Source organism: Jaculus jaculus, chromosome 14 (genome assembly GCF_020740685.1).
Source record: "Jaculus jaculus isolate mJacJac1 chromosome 14, mJacJac1.mat.Y.cur, whole genome shotgun sequence".
NCBI lineage: Eukaryota > Metazoa > Chordata > Mammalia > Rodentia > Dipodidae > Jaculus > Jaculus jaculus.
The window spans coordinates 2590336-2608762 of record NC_059115.1 but is presented as its reverse complement, the minus strand read 5'-3'; the positions used below and the strand labels follow the sequence as shown (position 1 = coordinate 2608762).

The following is an 18427-nucleotide window of genomic DNA, read 5'->3' as shown; positions in this document are numbered from 1 at the left end:
GGCTTAGCCCCAGCCCTGTCCTTGAGTAAGTGCGCTGACATCTCTCCCGGTTCCTTTGCAGAAAATGAGAATCGGACCTACCTCCCAAGACGCATGTGAAAATTAATATAATTTATTATATTGGCCTGCACCAATGAAGACTTCCTCTTAATGTTTGCTTTTTTTTTTTTTCTTTTGGTTTTTCTAGTTCACTCTGTAGTCTCAGGATGGCCTTGAACTCACAGTGATCCTCCTGTCTCTGCCTCCGGAGTACTGGGCTTAAAGGCGTGCGCCACCACACCGGGCCTCCTCTTAATGCTTTTTGAACTGCTGCTGACGATCTTTCTTTTTCTTACTTTCTTCCACGTAGGGTCTCGCTCTAGCCCAGGCTGACCCAGAACTCACTCGGCAGTCCCCAGGCTGGCCTCGAACCCACAGTGATCCTCCTACCTCTACCCCTCTGGGATTAAAGGTGTGTGCCACTATGCTTGGCCTTTTTTTTTTTTTTAATGCATACTGTGTAGTGCGTACTCATGTATGAGTTTGCATGTGTGTGGGCACACGTGTGTACACAAGTGTATATGTACATACATGCAAAGGCCAGAAGTTGATGTCAAATGTTTTCTTTGACCACTCTTCACCTTATATATTTACGTATTTTTCGAGGTAGGGTTTCACTCTGGCCCAGGCGGACCTGGAATTCACTATGTAGTCTCAGGGTGGCCTCGAACTCATGGCGATCCTCCTACTTCTTGAGTGCTGGGATTAAAGGTGTGAGCCACCACACCCGGCTCTACCTTATTTTTATTTTAGGGTCACTCACTTGAACCCAGAGCTCGTTGATGTGGTTGGTCTAGCTAGACAGCTTGCCTGGGGAATGTCGGTCTCTGCCTCCGGAGCTCTGGGGTCACAGGCAGGCACTCACAGTGGTCAGACGCTATGTGGGTGCTGGGGTTCCAAACTCCAGTCCTGGCGCTCCTGCTGCAAATACTTTACCCGCTGAGCCATCTCCCCGCCTCGTGCGGTATGTATGACACATTTACGATTATCTTATAAGACCTGAAGCTGGACTGGAGGAATGGCTTAGCGGCTAAGGCACTTGCCTGCAAAGCCAAAGGACCCAGGTTTGATTCCCCAGGACCCACGTAAGCCAGATGCACAAGGGGGCGCACGCATCTGGAGTTCGTTTGCAGTGGCTGGAAGCCCTGGCACACCCTTTCATTCTATCTCTCTCTCCGCTCCCCCTTCCCTCTTTCTCTGCTAAATAAATAAAAATAAAATATTAAAAAATAACCCTGAGGTGCAGCGGCTTCTTGAGTTCACAGGGCACATAAATGACAAGAGTCCAGGGACAGAAGCCCAGGTGTCACCTTCAGTAATTGCCATGCTTTGGTCACAGGACATCAGGGGACACAGGAGTGGCCAGATGCTCTGTGGAGGAGGCGTGAGGCCCGCCCTCGGTCCTCCTCATGCCCCCAACACCCAAGACTCGGTCTTAAGGCCCAGGGCCACCAGGAGCCACTGCAGGATCTCAGGCCCATGCAGCGCCCTCCCCATCTCCCTCTCCGTGCGTCGTTCCCTCCTGACCTGTTGTGCTCAGACTGCTGGAAGCTTGGGACAATGGTAAGGTCCCTGTGCCCCCTTGGGGTGTGACCTGGGGAGAGAGGAAAGGAGGCACAGTTAGGTCAGACTTGACAGCACCTGTGACATTCCTTGCACGTACACAACCCTCGACCCTCACCGCGCTGAGCTCAGGATGAGGAGAAGAAAGGGCTGGAGGTACAAGGCTCACGTCCCACTACGTGTTTTCCACCGTCTCTCCCTGTATGCACCACAAGCAAGAAGCGCTCATTCTCTCCAGGGCCGGAGAGACGGCTTAATGGTTAAGGCGCGTGCCTTCCAAGCCTAAGGACCCAGGTTCGACTCTCCAGGAGCCACGTAAGCCAGACCCCCCCCAAGGTGACACAAGCATGCAAGGTCACACATGTGCACAAGGTAGTGCACACGTCTGGAGTTCAATTGTAATGGCCGGAGGCTCTGGCTCACCAATTCTCTCTCCCTCATTAAAAAAAAAAAAAAAAAATTACAGCCGGGCTTGGTGGCGCACGCCTTTAATCCCAGCACTCGGGAGGCAGAGGTAGGAGGATCGCCGTGAGTTCAAGGCCACCCTGAGACTCCTCAGTGAATTTCAGGTCAACCTGGGTTACAGTGAGGCCCTACCTCAAAAAACACACTCAAGGGCTGGAGAGATGGCTTAGCGGTTGAGCGCTTGCCTGTGAAGCCTAAGGACCCCGGTTCGAGGCTCGGTTCCCCAGGTCCCACGTTAGCCAGATGCACAAGGGGGCGCACGCGTCTGGAGTTCGTTTGCAGAGGCTGGAAGCCCTGGCGCGCCCATTCCCTCTCTCTCCCTCTATCTGTCTTTCTATCTGTGTCTGTCGCTCTCAAATAAATAAATAATTAATTTAAAAAAAAACACACATACACACAAAAAAAATTACAAAAAAGAAGGGCTCATTTTCCACTGAGGGGATCCCCACTCCTCCTCTGGCACCTGGAAGTGCTGTGCAGAGCCACACCTGCTCCTGTAGTGTTCTGGAGTGGGAGAGGAACATTACTCATTCACTTATGTGTGCTTGGGTACACATGCCACCGCATGTGTGTGGAGCTCAGGGGACAATTTGAGGTATCTCTGCTCCACCATCTTATTTATTTACCAGAGAAAGAAAGAATGGGTGCGCCAGGGCCTCCACAAACAAACTCCAGGTGCATGCACCACCATATGCGTCTGGCGTATGTGGGTTCTGGGGAATCAGACCTGGATCTTTAGGCTTCACAGGCAAGTGCCTTAATCGTAAAACCATATCATCAGCCCTGTATTTTTTTTTTTTCAAGGTAGTGTTTTGCTAGCTGAGGTTGACCTGAAATTCACTGTGCAGTCTCAGGCTGGCCTCGAACTCACAGTGATCCTCCTATCTTTGCCTCCCAAGTGCTGGGATTAAAGGCATGTGCCATCACGCCTTGCTCTGTTTTTTTGTTTTTTTGAGGCAGGGTCTCATTCCAGCCTAGAACTCACTCTGTACCTCCCAGGCTGGTCTTGAACTTACAGACATCCTCCTACCGCAGCCTCCCAAAAGCTGGAATTAAAGGCGTGAGCCACCACACCCTCCACCTTCTTTGAGACAGGATATCTCACTGCTGCAAACAAACTGCCACACTGCAAACGGTCAGACCAGCTGTCTGACAAGCTTCGAATCCTCTTGGCTCCACCTCCTATCATCATAGGTTCCACTGAGATCACAGATGCCTGGGCCACTTTGCATGTGGCTTTACATGGGTGCTGGGGAATTGAACCCTGGCATGCAGACTTTAACTGATGAACCACCTCCTCAGCCCTTTTAGGGGAGCTGGTAAGTCTGGGTTGTATAATGAGTTTGAAGCCAGTCTGGGCTACAAATTCCAAAAGGCTGTCTCAAAAAATAAATAAGAATAAAAATCTGTAATCCAAGCACTCAAGAGACAGAGGCAAAAGGACAGTTGCTGCCGGGCATGGTGGCACACGCCTTTAATCCCAGCACTTGGGAGGCAGAGGTAGGAGGATCACGGTGAGTTCGAGGCCACCCTGAGACTCCCTAGTGAATTCCAGGTCAGCCTGAGCTAGAGTGAGACCCTACCTCGAAAAACAAAAAACAAACAAACAAAAAAGGACAGCTGCCATTCTCTGCTACACAGCAAGTTCAAAACCAACACGGGCCAGGTGTGGTGGCATGCGCCTTTGATCCCAGCACTCGGGAGGCAGAGGCAGAAGGATGGCTGTGAGTTTGAGGCCACCCTAAGACTACAGAGTGAATTCCAGGTCAGCCTGGGCTAGAGAGAGACCCTACCTCAAAAAAAACAACAAAAAAAATCAACATGGGCTACATGATAGCCTGTCTCAAACAAGCTAAAACAAGCAAAAGAAAAGAAGTCCCCTCACCTTGTAAAGAAAAAGGGGCTGGCCAGTGAGGCAGAAAAATCTGTCCAACGTGACCCAGGCCTAAAGTGCACTTGTCTGTATGAGTCCGTGGGGAAGGTAGTGGACAAATTAACGGAAATCCTGGCATCAGAGTGTTAGTCCGGCGTGGTGGTGCACGCCTTTGATTCCAGCACTCGGGAGGCAGAGGTAGGAGGATCGCTGTGAGTCTGAGGCCACCCTGAGACTCCATAGTGAATCCCAGGTCAGCCTAGACTAGAGTGAGACCTTACGCCGAAAAAAGAACAAAAAGAAAGAAAGAAGGAAGGAAGGAAAACAAAACAGGGCTGGAGAGATGGCTTAGTGGTTAAGGCGTTGGCCTGCAAAGCCAAAGGATCCCGGTTCGATTCTCCAGGACCCACCTAAGCCAGATGCACAAGGGGGGGTGCACGTGTCTGGAGTTCGTTTGCAGTGGCTGGAGCCCTGGCACGCCCATTCTCTCTCTCTCTCTTTGAAGTAAATAAATTATTAAAAAACAAAACAAAGTCCAAGCAGTGTTTTGAGATATCACAGACTTGATTTTTCTGGGATTATTCACTGACCTCTCTCCTTCAGGTTCTCCCTGCCTCCGGTCTCACCCTTTCAATAGTGTTTGTAACCTCTCTGAATTTGACCCCAACGCTCCTCAAAGCCTCTCCTTGGCCGGCGCTCTCCAAGACTCAGATTTGGCAGAACTGGGGGTCCCTGCGCCCGCCAGCTCCCTCCCATCCCCACTGCCATTCCTGAGCAGCCGAGGCGCCGATGGCGCTAAGCGCCCTGCAGGCAGACCTCAAGCACGGTTGTGCATTCTGCACAGGACCGTGCCATCACCTAGGCGGCCCAAGAAAGGTCTTTGGCTGGACTCCGAAAGCCCCCACCTCATGATTCAGAAGGCACCATGGTGCTGAGAAGCAGTAACAGAGGAGTGCTCAGCACATCTCTATCACACCTTCCATGGCTCAGGGTCCATTGAGAAAGAGGTGGCGGAAAGAATGTAGGAGCCAAAGGAAGGGTAGGACTCCTTACAAAGTGCTCCTCCAGACACAAAATGGCCTGGATATCCAGGACCTCACAGTGCCTGACACTACCTACACAAGACCATCATAAGAGGAGGAAAAGATCATGACATCAACATAAAAGAGAGACTGATTGAGATGGGGAGGGGATATGATGGAGAGTGGAGTTTAAAAGGGGAAAGTGGGGGGGGGGGTGACATTGCCATGGGATATTGTCTACAATCATGGAAGTTGTCAAATCAGTAAATAAAAGTCCCCACCTCTTTCCTCCACACCCCTAGGAATAAGGGGCCCCCTTGACTGTCACAGCTCTACCTGCCACTGAGCAGGTCTGTGAAGGCCGGGGATGCTGGCAGAATGACCTGGAACTTCTGCTCCTCCTGACTTCTACCCGTTCATGGGATGCGGGGCTCCGAGCATGGCAGATCAACCCTTTACCAGCTGAGCCACACCCCGCAAAGCTAGCACGGAACTCGGTGGGGAGCTGGTACCCTCCACCTTAGACCCCCCCCCTCCCCCGTGTGACTGAGCTCGGTCCCCGACAGCCGTGTTCCAGGCTCTGCTCGCAGGGTCGCGCCCCTCCTCCTCTCCGGTCCTCCCCACCCCCCCCCCGCAGGACTCGGGTACCAGGTGGGGGCTGTAGCTGGCAGGCTTCCCCGGGCTGGGCAGCATGGGGGCCGCGCTGCACGGGTTGATGCGTTTCTCCTTCTGGCGCCGGTTGCAGAACCAGACGCGGATCACTTCCTTTTCCATGTGCAGCTGCTCGGCAATCAGCAGAATCTCCTCTGAGGTAGGCTTCTGGTTCTGCGAGCGAGCGGAGAGAGGGCCCGTGAGCGACGTGTCCCTCTGTCCCTCCATCCTAGTGCGCAGGGGGCGTGGCTCCCTCCATCCTAGTGTGCGGGGGGTCGGGGCTACGCGAGGCCCACCCCTTGCCTAGGTGACCCCCCAGGCATCCCCACAGGAGGGAGCCGGGGCTCACCGCTAGAAAGCTCTTCTCTAAGGCGAAGCGGACGTTTGTCTCGATGCTGGTCCTTTTCTTGCGTCTCCGCCCGGGCAGCCCGTCGAACCCCAGGCTGGGGCTGCTCAGCTGGTTGGGGCTGGGCAGACTTGAATCCACAGACATCGTTTCTGAGCGGACAGGACATTCACCATGTGAGCCAACGTCTCCATCACCCTTCCCTCTCCAAGCCCCCCTTCCCCTGCCCTCTCCACCCCCAGCGCAGCCAGCCACCTGCGTCCTGGAACCCCAGCCCGGGCCCACCTGCGTCGTTGAGCCACTTCTCCAAGAGGGGTTTGAGCTTGCACATGTTCTTGAAGCTCAGGTTGAGGGCCTCGAAGCGGGAAATGGTCGTCTGGCTGAAATCGTTGCCATAGAGCTTGCCCATGGCCAGGCCCACGTCACCCTGGTGGTCCAGAGAGATGTAGTTCAGGGTGAGTGTGTGTGTGTGTGTGTGCGCGCGCGCGTGTGTGTAGGGGGGTCTTCCAGCCCTGGACCACTCCACCCACCGACAGCCACGACCCCTCACTGCAACCCCCCCCCCACCCCATTCCCCAAGGTAACCCCCCATACCTGCGTGAAACCCAGCTTGATGCGGCGTTGCTTGAAGGTGCGGGCAAACTGCTCCAACTCCTCCAAATCACTGGGCTCCTCGGGGTGGGATGGTGGCTCCAAGCATTTGGGGGGCTGCGGGTGTGAGAGGTGCGGGTCGGGCAGCGTGGGGCGGGTCACGGCCTGGGAGGGCGGGCGGGTGTGGGTGGAACGCAGGACGGGGTAGGGCTAAGCGGCGGCTGCAGGGTCCCTGCGCCCTCCCTTTGGTCCAACCTGTTCCCGTAGACATCCATCCCCACGCCAACCCCCCTCACCTGCCCAGAAGACCTCTTCAAACTCTCTCTCTCTTTTTTTTTTTTCCCCAACATAGGGTCTCACTCTGGCCCAGGCTGACCTGGAATTCACTATGTAGTCTCAGGATGGCCTCGAACTCATGGCGATCCTCCTGCCTCTGCCTCCCGAGCGCTGGGATTAAAGGTGTGCGCCACCTCGCCAAGCTAAACTCCTTTTTTGTTTTTAAGATTTCTTTTTAAAGATATTAATCCTCGGGCTGGAGAGATGGCTTAGCGGTTAAGCGCTTGCCTGTGAAGCCTAAGGACCCCGGTTCGAGGCTCGATTCCCCAGGACCCACGTTAGCCAGATGCACAAGGGGGCGCACGCGGCTGAAGTTCCTTTGCACTGGCTGTAAGCCCTGGCGTGCCCATTCTCTCTCTCTCTACCCGCCTTTCTCACTCTGTCTGTCACTCTCAAATAAATATGAACAAAAAAATTTTTTTAAGATATTAATCCTCTACTGGATATGTCGCCGGTGAAGATTTTCTTTCTTTTTTTGGGGGGGGTGGGTTCAAGGTAGGGTCTCACTCTAGCCCAGGCTGACCTGGAATTCACTAGGTAGTCTAGGGTGGCCTTGAACTCATGGCGATTCTCCTACCTCTGTCTACCGAGTGCTGGGATTAAAGGCGTGCGCCACCACTCCTAGCCCCCCCCCAAAGTTTTCTATTTTATTTATTTATCTGTTTTGAAGTAGGGTTTGGCATGGAACAACAACACTAAAATTTGAGTATGGGCCAGGCACAGGCCTCTGTAACCCTGACTATTCAGGAGAATGAGGCAGGAGGAGGACTCCAAGTTTAAGATCAGCCTGAGCTACAGAGTTAGTTCAAGGCCATGCCTGAGGGACTTGGTGAGACTTTCAAAATAAAAAAGTGGAGAGACTGGGCGTGGTGGCACACACCTTTAATCCCCAAACTCGGGAGGCTTAGGTAGGAGGATGGCTTTGGGTTCAAGGCCATCCTGAGAATACATAGTGCATTACAGGTCAGCTTGAGCTAGAATGAGAACCTACCTAAAAAATAACTAAAGATAAAATGAAAGTGAAAAAGGTCTGGGGGATGGCTCAGTAGTGGAGCAATTATCTAGAATACACAATGAGGGTCTGGGCGTGGCTCAGAGGTAGAGCACTTGTCTAGATCCACAGTGAGGGGCTGGGGGCGTGGCTCAGAGGTAGAGCACTTGTCTAGAGTCCACAGTGAGGGGCTGGGGGCGTGGCTCAGAGGTAGAGCACTTGTCTAGGATCCACAGTGAGGGGCTGGGGCCGTGGCTCAGAGGTAGAGCACTTGTCTAGATCCACAGTGAGGGGCTGGGGCGTGGCTCAGAGGTAGAGCACTTGTCTAGAGTCCACAGTGAGGGGCTGGGGGCGTGGCTCAGAGGTAGAGCACTTGTCTAGAGTCCACAGAGGGGGCTGGAGGCATGGCTTAGCAGTAGTGAACTTGCCTAACTTGTTGGAGGCCACAGGGCTCAGTTTCCCGTATCACCAAAATAAAATAAAAATTTCTTTCAAAATGAGTCATAGTATGAAAGTCAATGGGAAGGACAATTAAATGCCTGAAATGATTTACTGACATAAAGATACAGCATCTGAAGCAGACAGTTGGCTGGTACTGGAATGCCGTTCTCCAAGATCTTTGGTGAACCGGAATCCTAGCACAAGATGTGTGTTTAAACCTCAAAGGGAGAGCAAGGCATGGTGGCCAACATCTTTAATCCCAGCATCCGGGAGGCAGAGAGAGGAGGATCGCCTGGAGTTCAAGGCCACCTGAGACTACATAGTAAATTCAAGGTCAGCCTGGGCTACAGTGAGAAAAAAAAAGGTCAGAGATTTCTCAGAGTTTAGCCCGGGTACCCATGGCACAGGGCACATACTGGGTGAGTCCCATCAGGGTCAAGGCTTCATGGCAATGGGATAGATGTGCAGTTTGGCATCGGCAGCGTGGCTATCATGCCTCGAGTGATAAGGAAAAGCCATGTGCCGGCCCCCAGGGCAGGCAGGACAATGACTTCTGCAGTCAAGCAAGTTCTAAGGTGGTCATTATCAGAACCCCGTGATTTTCAGAGCATTCTGGGATTCAACATTGCAGCCAAGAAAGGCTTGTGTTCATCTCTGAACTTTTCAGTCTTCTGATAAACACACACACACACACACACACACACAGTTTTAAATTTTTCTTTGAGGTAGGCTTTTGCCTCTAACTCAAAATGATCCTCCTACCCCAGCCTCCCAATTGCTGGGATTAAAGGTGTGCACCACCACACTCTGCAGACAGAGAGAAAGAGAGAGAGAATGGGCACGCCAGGGCCTGTAGCCACTGCAAATGAACTCCAGACGCGTGTGCCACGTTGCGCAACTGGCTTACATGGGTTCTAAGGATTGAACCCTGGTCGTCAGGCTTTATAGACAAGTGCCTTAACCACTGGGCTATCTCTCCAGCTCCATGTTTTGTTGTTATGTTTTAGATACTGGGGATTGAAGTCAAGTCCTTGAGTACCCTAAACACATCGTCCATCTCTGAACTATACTCCAACACTCATAGTTTTGTTTTGAAATGGGTCAAGCCAGGCATGGTGGGGCACGCCTTTAATCCCAGCACTGGAGAGGCAGAGGTAGGAGGATCGCTGTGAGTTTGAGGCCACCCTGAGACTCTATAGTGAATTCCAGGTCAGCCTCGGCTAGAGTGAGACCCTACCTCAAAAAACCAAAAAAAGAAAAAGAAAAAACTTGTAACTGTATAAAGAATCATGAAATATTCTTACTATTTATTGTGGTAGTAAGGATTAAACCTCATGCCCTAGGCAAGCACTTTACTGCTGAACTATGCCTTCGTGGAGGATTCTAGACAAGAACTCTATCACTGAATCACACTCTTGTCCTTTGTTTTATTATTTTTTTTGGCTTATTTATTTATTTGAGAGAGAGAGAGGGAGAGACGGTGCACCAGGGCCTCCAGCCACTGCAAACAAACTCCAGATGCATGTGCCTCCTTGTGCATCTGGCCTATGTGGGTCCTGAGAAATCGAACTGGGGTCCTTTGGCTTTGCCAGCAAGCACCTTAACCATTAAGCCATCTTCTCCAGCGCCCCCCCCCACCTTTTTTTTGGTGTTTTGAGTCAGGGTCTCACTCTAGCCCAGGCTGACAAGGAACTCACTCTGTAGCCCAGGCTGTCCTCACATTCATGGCAATCCAACTACCTCACTTCCCAAGGGCTGGTATTGCAGGCATGCACGAGCATGCCAAATTTATTTTTGGCACACCATCTGTCCCTGAACCGAGAGCTTGTCAATTCAGCTAGACTCACCAGCCAGTGAGCCCTAGAGATGCCCCTGTGTCTGCCTCTCCAACACTGGGATTACAGGCATGCCACCTTGTCCATGCTCCGGTCAACGACCTTACAAAAGTCACGATTCAGGCAGTAAATTGACCCCTTCAAGTGTCCAGGCAAGAGAATGCCAGATTGCAGTTCAAGCACCCTCCTTCCAATGCCTACTTACTGCCACCGTGTGAACGGAGACGGGAGTGTGGTCTGAGCTGCTTTGTGAAGAGAAGCTGGAATTCCAGTGCTTTTGGGGAGTTAAAATTGACACTAGCCAAACAAAGCACATCTGTGGGGCTGGAGAAATGGCGCAGTGCTTAAGGCATTTGCCTGCAAAGCCCAAGGACCCAGGTTCAATTCCCTAGAACCCATGTAAGCCAGGTGCACAAGGGGGCGCATGCGTCTGGAGTTCGTTTCCAGTTGCTGGAGGCCCTGGTGTGTCCATCCTCTCTCTCTCTCTCTCTGCTGGGCATACAGGCACACATCTTTAATCCTAGCACTCGGGAGGCTGTAAATTTGAGGCCAGCCTGAGACTACACAGTGAATTCCAAGTTAGCCCGGGCTAGAGTGAGACCCTACCTTGAAAAACAAAAAACAACAACAAAAGAAAATCCTGCATTTCTACAGATGTACATTTGATGGCAACAGGGGTTAGATTTTAGATTTAAATATTTCCACAGAGTCTCAAGAGTCCGTGTTTCTGGAAGAGTTAAGAACTTCTCATCTAGCTTAAGTCCCTTTATTGTACACATGAAGGAGCAGATCCCAAACTGGGGTGTAATGTACCCCCAGCTCCTACAGCATGGTGTTTGGGGCCCTTGGTCCCCTGACTGCTGTCTTGTGCACCCGTGGGCGTGGAGTGGACCGATCAAAAGGAGGCTTTCGCAGCCCCCACCACCCTTTCCACTCAGCCCACCCCACCGTTAGCCCAGCACACCCGGAGGATGGTCTCACCTGCGTAGGAAGCCCGGCCCGGGGTTGGGAGGTCAGAAGAGCTCCTTGGGTTTGCTGAGGTAGCTGGAATAGATTTGGCGTCGGTAGCAGGCCTGGGGGAGATGAGAGGGAACATAACAGATGACCAGGCAAGGGGCTGAAGGGATGGCTTAGCAGGTAAGATGCTTGCCTGAAAACCTTTAGGACCCAGGTTTGATTCCCCAGAACCTGCGTAAACTAGGTGCACAAGGTGGTGCATGTGTCTGGAATTTGTTGCAACGGCTGGAGGCCCCAGCGCACCTGTTCTCCCTCCCCTTCTCAAATAAATAAATTTAAAAAAAATTTTAAATAGGGGCTGGAGAGATAGCTTAGCCATTAAGGCGTTCAACTCCCCAGGACGTACATAAGCCAGATGTACAAGGGGGCGCATGCATCTGGAGTTCGTTTGCAGTGGCTGGAGCCCTGGCTCTCTCTCTCTGTCTCTCCCTCTCTTTCTCTCTGTCAAATAAATAAATAAATATAAAATATTTTTTAAAAGATATTTTAGAGCCGGGCGTAGTGGCACACGCCTTTAATCCCAGCACTTGGGAGGCAGGGGTAGGAGAATTGCCATGAGTTCGAGGCCACCCTGAGACTACATAGTGACTATCCAGGTCAGCCTGAGCTATAATGAGACCCTACCTCGAAAAACAAAACCAAAATTATTTATTAAGACAAATAAATAAAATAAAGCTGGGCGCACGCCTTTAATCCCAGCGCCCGGGAGGCAGAGGTAGGAGGATCGCCGAGAGTTCGAGGCCAACCTGAGACTCCGTAGTGAATTCGAGGTCTGCAAGGGCTAGAGTGAGACCCTACGTCGAAAAACCAAAATAAATAAATAAATAAATGAATACTTTTTAAAACTTTAAAAAAGAAGAGATGAACGGGAGGGTCTTACCCGGCTGGCTCTGCTGGGCCTGCGGCAGCAGGAACTGGGCAGGGGGCTGGAGGTGGTGGCCTGGTACCAGCACCAGCTGTTGGAGCTGGAGGAGCTGCTGTATGTCCTGGCAGGGAGAGGAACGGACAGAAAGACAGACTGAGTCCTGGCTGGTGGGGGGGGGGGTGTCCCTTTCTGGCACATCTGATCCCCGAGGGGCTGAGGCCAAGACTTGTACTACTACAGCAGCAATCTGTAATCCCAGCTACAGCCAGCGAGGCTGGCAAAGGCGCCCCGACTACAGGGCGCCCACAGCTCCTGTCCGAGCTGTCCCCCGACGCCTTTGCTCCTGGCCTGATGAAGTATTTGTCCTGTCTCACATTCCCGCAGAACAAACAAGACCTGTTTAAAAACGTAAACCAGACTAAGTCTCTCCTCTTAAAAAAAAAAAAAAAAAAAACACTCCCAAGGCAAATGATATGATGTCTGGAATTAGCTTTAAAATACTCCAGCAAATAATAAGCGTGTACACTGGTAAGACCACTTAGGGGAAGAAAATTCCCTAGCATCAATATAGATGGAAAAGAAAAGAACCTCAGAATGTGAACGTATTTGGAGATAGGGTCTTTGTAGATGACCCGGTTGAAACAAGGTCGTGACCCTAATCCAGAATGAGTAGCGTAGGCACCAGGGAAAGTTTAAGTTTAAGTTAAGTTAAGTTTAAGTTAAGTTTAAGTTAAGTTCCCAGCACTCGAAGGCTGAGGCAGGAGGACCCTGAGTTCAGGCAATCTAATAAGACTTTGTCTCAAAGTAAAAACAAAAAAGAGGGTGCCTGTGGGGAGGAATACAGATGTGAACTCAATTGCAGAGGGCCTGTGTAGAATCCACAGTGAGGGGCTGGGGGCGTGGCTCAGAGGTAGAGCACTTGTCTAGATCCACAGTGAGGGGCTGGGGGCGTGGCTCAGAGGTAGAGCACTTGTCTAGAGCCCACAGTGAGGGGCTGGGGGCGTGGCTCAGAGGTAGAGCACTTGTCTAGGATCCACAGTGAGGGGCTGGGGGCGTGGCTCAGAGGTAGAGCACTTGTCTAGGATCCACAGTGAGGGGCTGGGGGCGTGGCTCAGAGGTAGAGCACTTGTCTAGATCCACAGTGAGGGGCTGGGGGCGTGGCTCAGAGGTAGAGCACTTGTCTAGAGTCCACAGTGAGGGGCTGGGGGCGTGGCTCAGAGGTAGAGCACTTGTCTAGGATCCACAGTGAGGGGCTGGGGGCGTGGCTCAGAGGTAGAGCACTTGTCTAGATCCACAGTGAGGGGCTGGGGGCGTGGCTCAGAGGTAGAGCACTTGTCTAGAATCCACAGTGAGGGGCTGGGGGCGTGGCTCAGAGGTAGAGCACTTGTCTAGAGTCCACAGTGAGGGGCTGGGGGCGTGGCTCAGAGGTAGAGCACCTGTCTAGAGTCCACAGTGAGGGGCTGGGGGCGTGGCTCAGAGGTAGAGCACTTGTCTAGATCCACAGTGAGGGGCTGGGGGCGTGGCTCAGAGGTAGAGCACTTGTCTAGAGTCCACAGTGAGGGGCTGGGGGCGTGGCTCAGAGGTAGAGCACTTGTCTAGATCCACAGTGAGGGGCTGGGGCGTGGCTCAGAGGTAGAGCACTTGTCTAGGATCCACAGTGAGGGTTGGGGGCATGGCTCAGTGGTAGAGAACTTGTCTAACAAATGTGAAACCCTTGGTTCAATCCCCAGTACCATAAACAAGCAAACAAAATCATCCAATAGGGAGTAAGAGATACAAATAGAGGAAGATGATGTGACGCAACATAGGAAAGCTGACTATGGGCAAGCCAAGGAGAGAGTAGCCCCTTCCCTCAGGAACAGCCCTGCCACACCTGGATGCCACACTTCTGCCATCCAGTGTTGTGAGATAATACCTGTTTTGTTATTTAAGTCACCCAGTTTGTAGTTTTTCATTATAACAGCGTTAACAGAATGATCCAGACCAAATACACACCTGCTTTATAAATGGGCAGTTCTATTCCTGGGTAGATAACCCATCAGAAATGTGTATGGAAACTGTGTTCTGTGTAATACATGAGCTAGAATTTCCATACACAGCACCTAATAGAGACCAAGCGCCAGTCAGCAGTGTAATGGATGAATAAACATTCAGCGGGAGAGAGCTGTGCAGTGCTTCAGCAATGAGAATCAGCTGCTGTGTGGAGCTGGAGGGATGGCTTAGTACTTAAGGCGTTTGCCTCCGAAGACAAAGGACCCAGGTTTGATTCCCCAGGACCCATGGAAGCCAGATGCACAAGGGGGCGCATGTGCCTGGAGTTTGTTTGCAGTGGCTGAAGGCCCTGGCACACCCATTCTCTCGCTCTCTCTATATATATAAGTAAATAATTTTTTTAAAAAATCTTCGTTAAGAATTAGCTGCTATGGAGCTGGAGAGATGTCTTAGCAGTTAAGGCACTTGTATGCAAAGCCCAAGGTCCCAGGTTCGATTCTCCAGCACCCATGTCAGCCAGATGCACAAGGGGGCGCATGCATCTGGAGTTCCTTTGCAGTGGCTGGAGGCCCTGGCGTGCCCATTCTCTCTCTCTCTCTCTTTTTCTGTATCTCTCTCTCAAGTAAATAAATAAAAATAAAAATAAAATGAAAGAATTAGCTGCCGTGATCTGTGGTTGCACATGACAATACAAGCTTCCCATAAACTGTCGGCAAAAGTGAAGCGAGTCATAACTGAATGTTCCATATAGTTCTGTTTGCACGTTTCTCTTTCTTTTTTCTTTCCTAAGCAAACCTCGAACTCACGCGATCCTCCTACCTCAGCCTCCCAAGTGCTGGGATTAAAGGCGTGCGCCTCCACACCCAGCCTGTTTACACATTTGAAGCTTGGGAGCCTCTCGGTGCCAATGACATGGGTGCACTCTGACAGTGTGTGTCATTGAGATGTACACTTGTGACTTGTGTACTTGTCTTTAAAAAACATATATATTTATTTGCAGGGAAACCAGGTGAGGTGGCACATGCCTTTGATCCCAGCGCTGGGGAAGCTGAGATAGGAGTATCGCTGTGAGTTCGAGGCCACCCTGAGACTACATAGTGAATTCCAGGTCAGCCACGGCTACAGTGAGACGCTACCTCGAAAAATTGGGAAGCTGGGCTGGAGAAATGGCTTAGCTGTTAAGGCACTTGCCAGCAAAGCCAAAGGACCAAAGGCTTGATTCTCCAGGACCCACGTAAACCAGATGTGCAAGGGTTTCAAGAGCCTGGAGTTCGTTTGCAGTGGCTGGAGGCCCTGGCGTGCCCATTGTCTATCTACCCCCCGCCCCCACTTTCTCTCTGCTTCTCTCTTTCATAAATAAATAAATAAGCCAGGCATGGTGGTGCACACCTTTAATCCCAGCACTCTGGAGGTGGAGGTAGGAGGATCACCATGAGTTCAAGGCCACCCTGAGACTATGTAGTGAATTCCAGGTCAGTGTGGGCTAGAGTGAGACCCTACCTCAAGAACCCCCCCAAAAAAATAAAATGAAATAAATAAATCAATATATTTTTTAAAAATCGAAAAGCCAAATGTATATATAGAGAGAGGGAGAGAGAAAGAGAGAACAGGCAGGCCAGGGCATCTTGCAAGCAGCAAGCTGCTCCAGACGTGTGCACATTTTGTGCACCTGGATTTCCCTGGACACCAGGGGCTTGAACCCAGGTCGTCAGGCTTTGAAAGTAAGTGCCTTAACCGCTCAGCCATCTCTTCAGCCCACACTTGTCTTTTCGTTTCTGAGACAGGTTCTCATGTAGCCCAGGCTTGGCCTCAAAGTGGCTGTGTAACTGAGGCTCACCTTGAGGTCCCCTTCCTCCTGTCTCGACGCCCCTACCGCTGGGATCGCAGGGGTGTACTGCAGTGCCCACGGGATGCTGGGGATGGAACCAAGGGCTTCGAGCGTGTAAGCATGCTGGCTGCTGACTAAACTACACTTCAGAAGCCTTGGGAAAAGAGTACTGTATCCTTCAGAGCTCTGCCTCCATTCTCCTCCTTCCCCAGCCCAGTAAAAACCCCAACAGGACCCAGGCTCGATTCCCCAGGACCCTTGTTAGCCAGATGTAGGCACATGCATCTGGAGTTCGTTTGCATTGGCTGGAGGCCTTGGCACATCCATCCTTTATCTTTCTGTCTCTCTCCTTCCTTCCCTCTCCAGTAAAGAAATAAAATATTTGAAAGAAAGAAAGAAGAAAGAAGAACAAGGGAAGGAAGGAAGGAAGGAAGAGGGAGGGAGGAAAGAAGAAAGGAAGGAAGGAGGGGGGAAGGGAGGGAGGAAGGAAAGAAGAAAGGAAGGAAGGCTATTCTGGATGTAGAGTTGAGCTGACTCTGAGCTCTTAGCCAGTAGGGAGCGACATTTCTCCATAATCCAGAGGCTGCATGGTTTTCTGAGGCCACTTGGGGGCATGGTTAATCAGAATCAAATCGGCAGAGAGATTACTGTTAGATCAGTGAGAGATGTTGAAGGGGCCCTGGATAGCACATTTCCTGACTCAACTGCTTTGTCCCTAATCTGTGAGGACAGACCCAGTTGCCCAGTGGGTGAGCGCACACCAGTAAACTTTAAATCTTAGAAGAGAATGAATCAACTCTTTTTTATTTTCCCTTTTCTTTCTTTCTTTTGAGTGAGGGTCTCAGTCTAGCCCAAGCTGTCTCAGGCTGGCCTTGCACTTGTAGCAATCCTCCTACCTGTGCTTCCTGGAGTGCTGGGATTACAGGTGTGCCCCACTATGGCCAGCATGCTCTTTGTTTTTGAGGTCAAGTTGAAGTGAGGCTCAAGCTGATCTGCACCTTACTCTGCAGCCCAGGATGACAATACCTTACTTCAGTCTCCCAAGTGAGTACTAGGATCAAAAATGTCGGGGCTGGGGACTGGTGGAAAAGCTTAGCAGTTCTGGCATTGCTTGTAAAGCCTAAGGACCAGGGATGGATTCCCCAGGACCCACATAAGCCATATGCACAAGGTGGCGCATGCATTTGGAGTTTGTTTGCAGCATCTGGAGGCCCTTGTGTACCCATTCTCTCCCTCTGCCCCCTTCTGTCTGTTTCTCTCTCAAATAAATAAAAATAAAACAATAAAAATGTCAGGGGACTAGAGAGATGGCTTAGAAGTTAAGGCATTTGCCTGCAAAGCCAAAGGACCCAGGTTTGATTCACCAGGACCCACGTTAGCCAGATGCACAAGGGGGTGCATGCATCTGGAGTTTGTTTGAGAGGCTGGAGGCCCTGGCACACCCATATTCATTCTCTCTCTCTCTGCTTGAAAATAAATAAATAAAACTATTTTAAAGAAAAAAAAAATTAAGCCAGGCGTGGTGGCACATGCCTTTAGTTACAGCACACGGGAGGCAGAGGTAGGAGGATCGCCATGAGTTCAATGCCACCTCGAGACTACATAGTGAATTCCAGGTCAGCCTGGGATAGAGTAAGACTCTATCGTCAAGGGAAGAGACTGAGTAAAGGAAAGGTGCAGGGAGGGCTTTTCAAAATCTAAGAGGATATAAATAAGTCATATGGAAACCTACTTTTTTTTGGACAATGGGACACACAGCAGCCATAGATTGTTACTAGAAAATTTTCAGTGCCAAGGATGGGATACCTTCCAGTGAGTTGTTGGCCAGGGAGGTCCCTGATGCCCCAAAAACATTACAAGCCATTGCCGAGGCCCTTGGTTTCCCACCAGCAATAGATGGTAAGACCCTATTGCTGAAGACTCCACATACTTGGGCTGCTAGGTCACTGAGAAATCCATCTGATGGGGTGGGGAGATGGCTTAGTGGTTAAGTACTTGCCTGTGAAGCCTAAGGACTCTGGTTCGAGGCTTGATTCCCCAGTACCCACGTCAGCCAGATGCACAATGGGGTGCATGCATCTGGAGTTTGCAGGGGCCGAAGGCCCTGGCATGCCCATTCTTTCTCTGTTTCTCTCAAATTAGAAAAAAAATCCTGCTGGAGCTGAGCTGAAAACCTCCATGTAGACCAGCTGACAGCAAGCTAGAAAAAGCCATGCTGCATGCAGTTCAATGGGAGAGAGAGAAATCACCAGTGAAGATACTCAACAGTGGACACTGCAAGCCTTATATTTGGCCAACCAGGCCAAATGAGCCAGCGGGTGCAATAGTGGCACGTCTGTTATGTGGGAAACCAACTGCCCTCTAATTGGACTGGAGACCCGCTCCATGGGAGGGAATACATCCCTGATACTGAAAACCTACAACAGGGGCAGTCATGAGCCCTAGGGATGTAACGTCTGCTGCTGTCTGGCTAAATGTATATACTATGCTCACCAAACTGCCCAGTAAGCACTTCTCTTAATGTCCATACCTATATATTAATGCTACTTTCACTTTTGGTTAGAGAACCTTC

At 51.1% G+C, this 18427-nt stretch overlaps 1 protein-coding gene across 2 annotated transcripts in view; it reads right to left on the bottom strand.

Moving 5' to 3' along the window:
* The window catches only part of Pou2f2 (POU class 2 homeobox 2), a 106929-nt gene that overhangs the window by 14755 nt on the left and 73747 nt on the right, over positions 1-18427 (bottom strand). For both annotated transcript variants that reach the window (XM_045134477.1, XM_045134478.1), the window contains exons 7-13: positions 12051-12156; positions 11135-11226; positions 6554-6715; positions 6245-6386; positions 5963-6111; positions 5611-5787; positions 1567-1633 (exon numbers count right to left, since the gene is read on the bottom strand). In XM_045134477.1, the coding sequence (XP_044990412.1) occupies positions 1567-1633; positions 5611-5787; positions 5963-6111; positions 6245-6386; positions 6554-6715; positions 11135-11226; positions 12051-12156 (895 nt within the window). The remainder of the gene's footprint in view (positions 1-1566; positions 1634-5610; positions 5788-5962; positions 6112-6244; positions 6387-6553; positions 6716-11134; positions 11227-12050; positions 12157-18427) is intronic.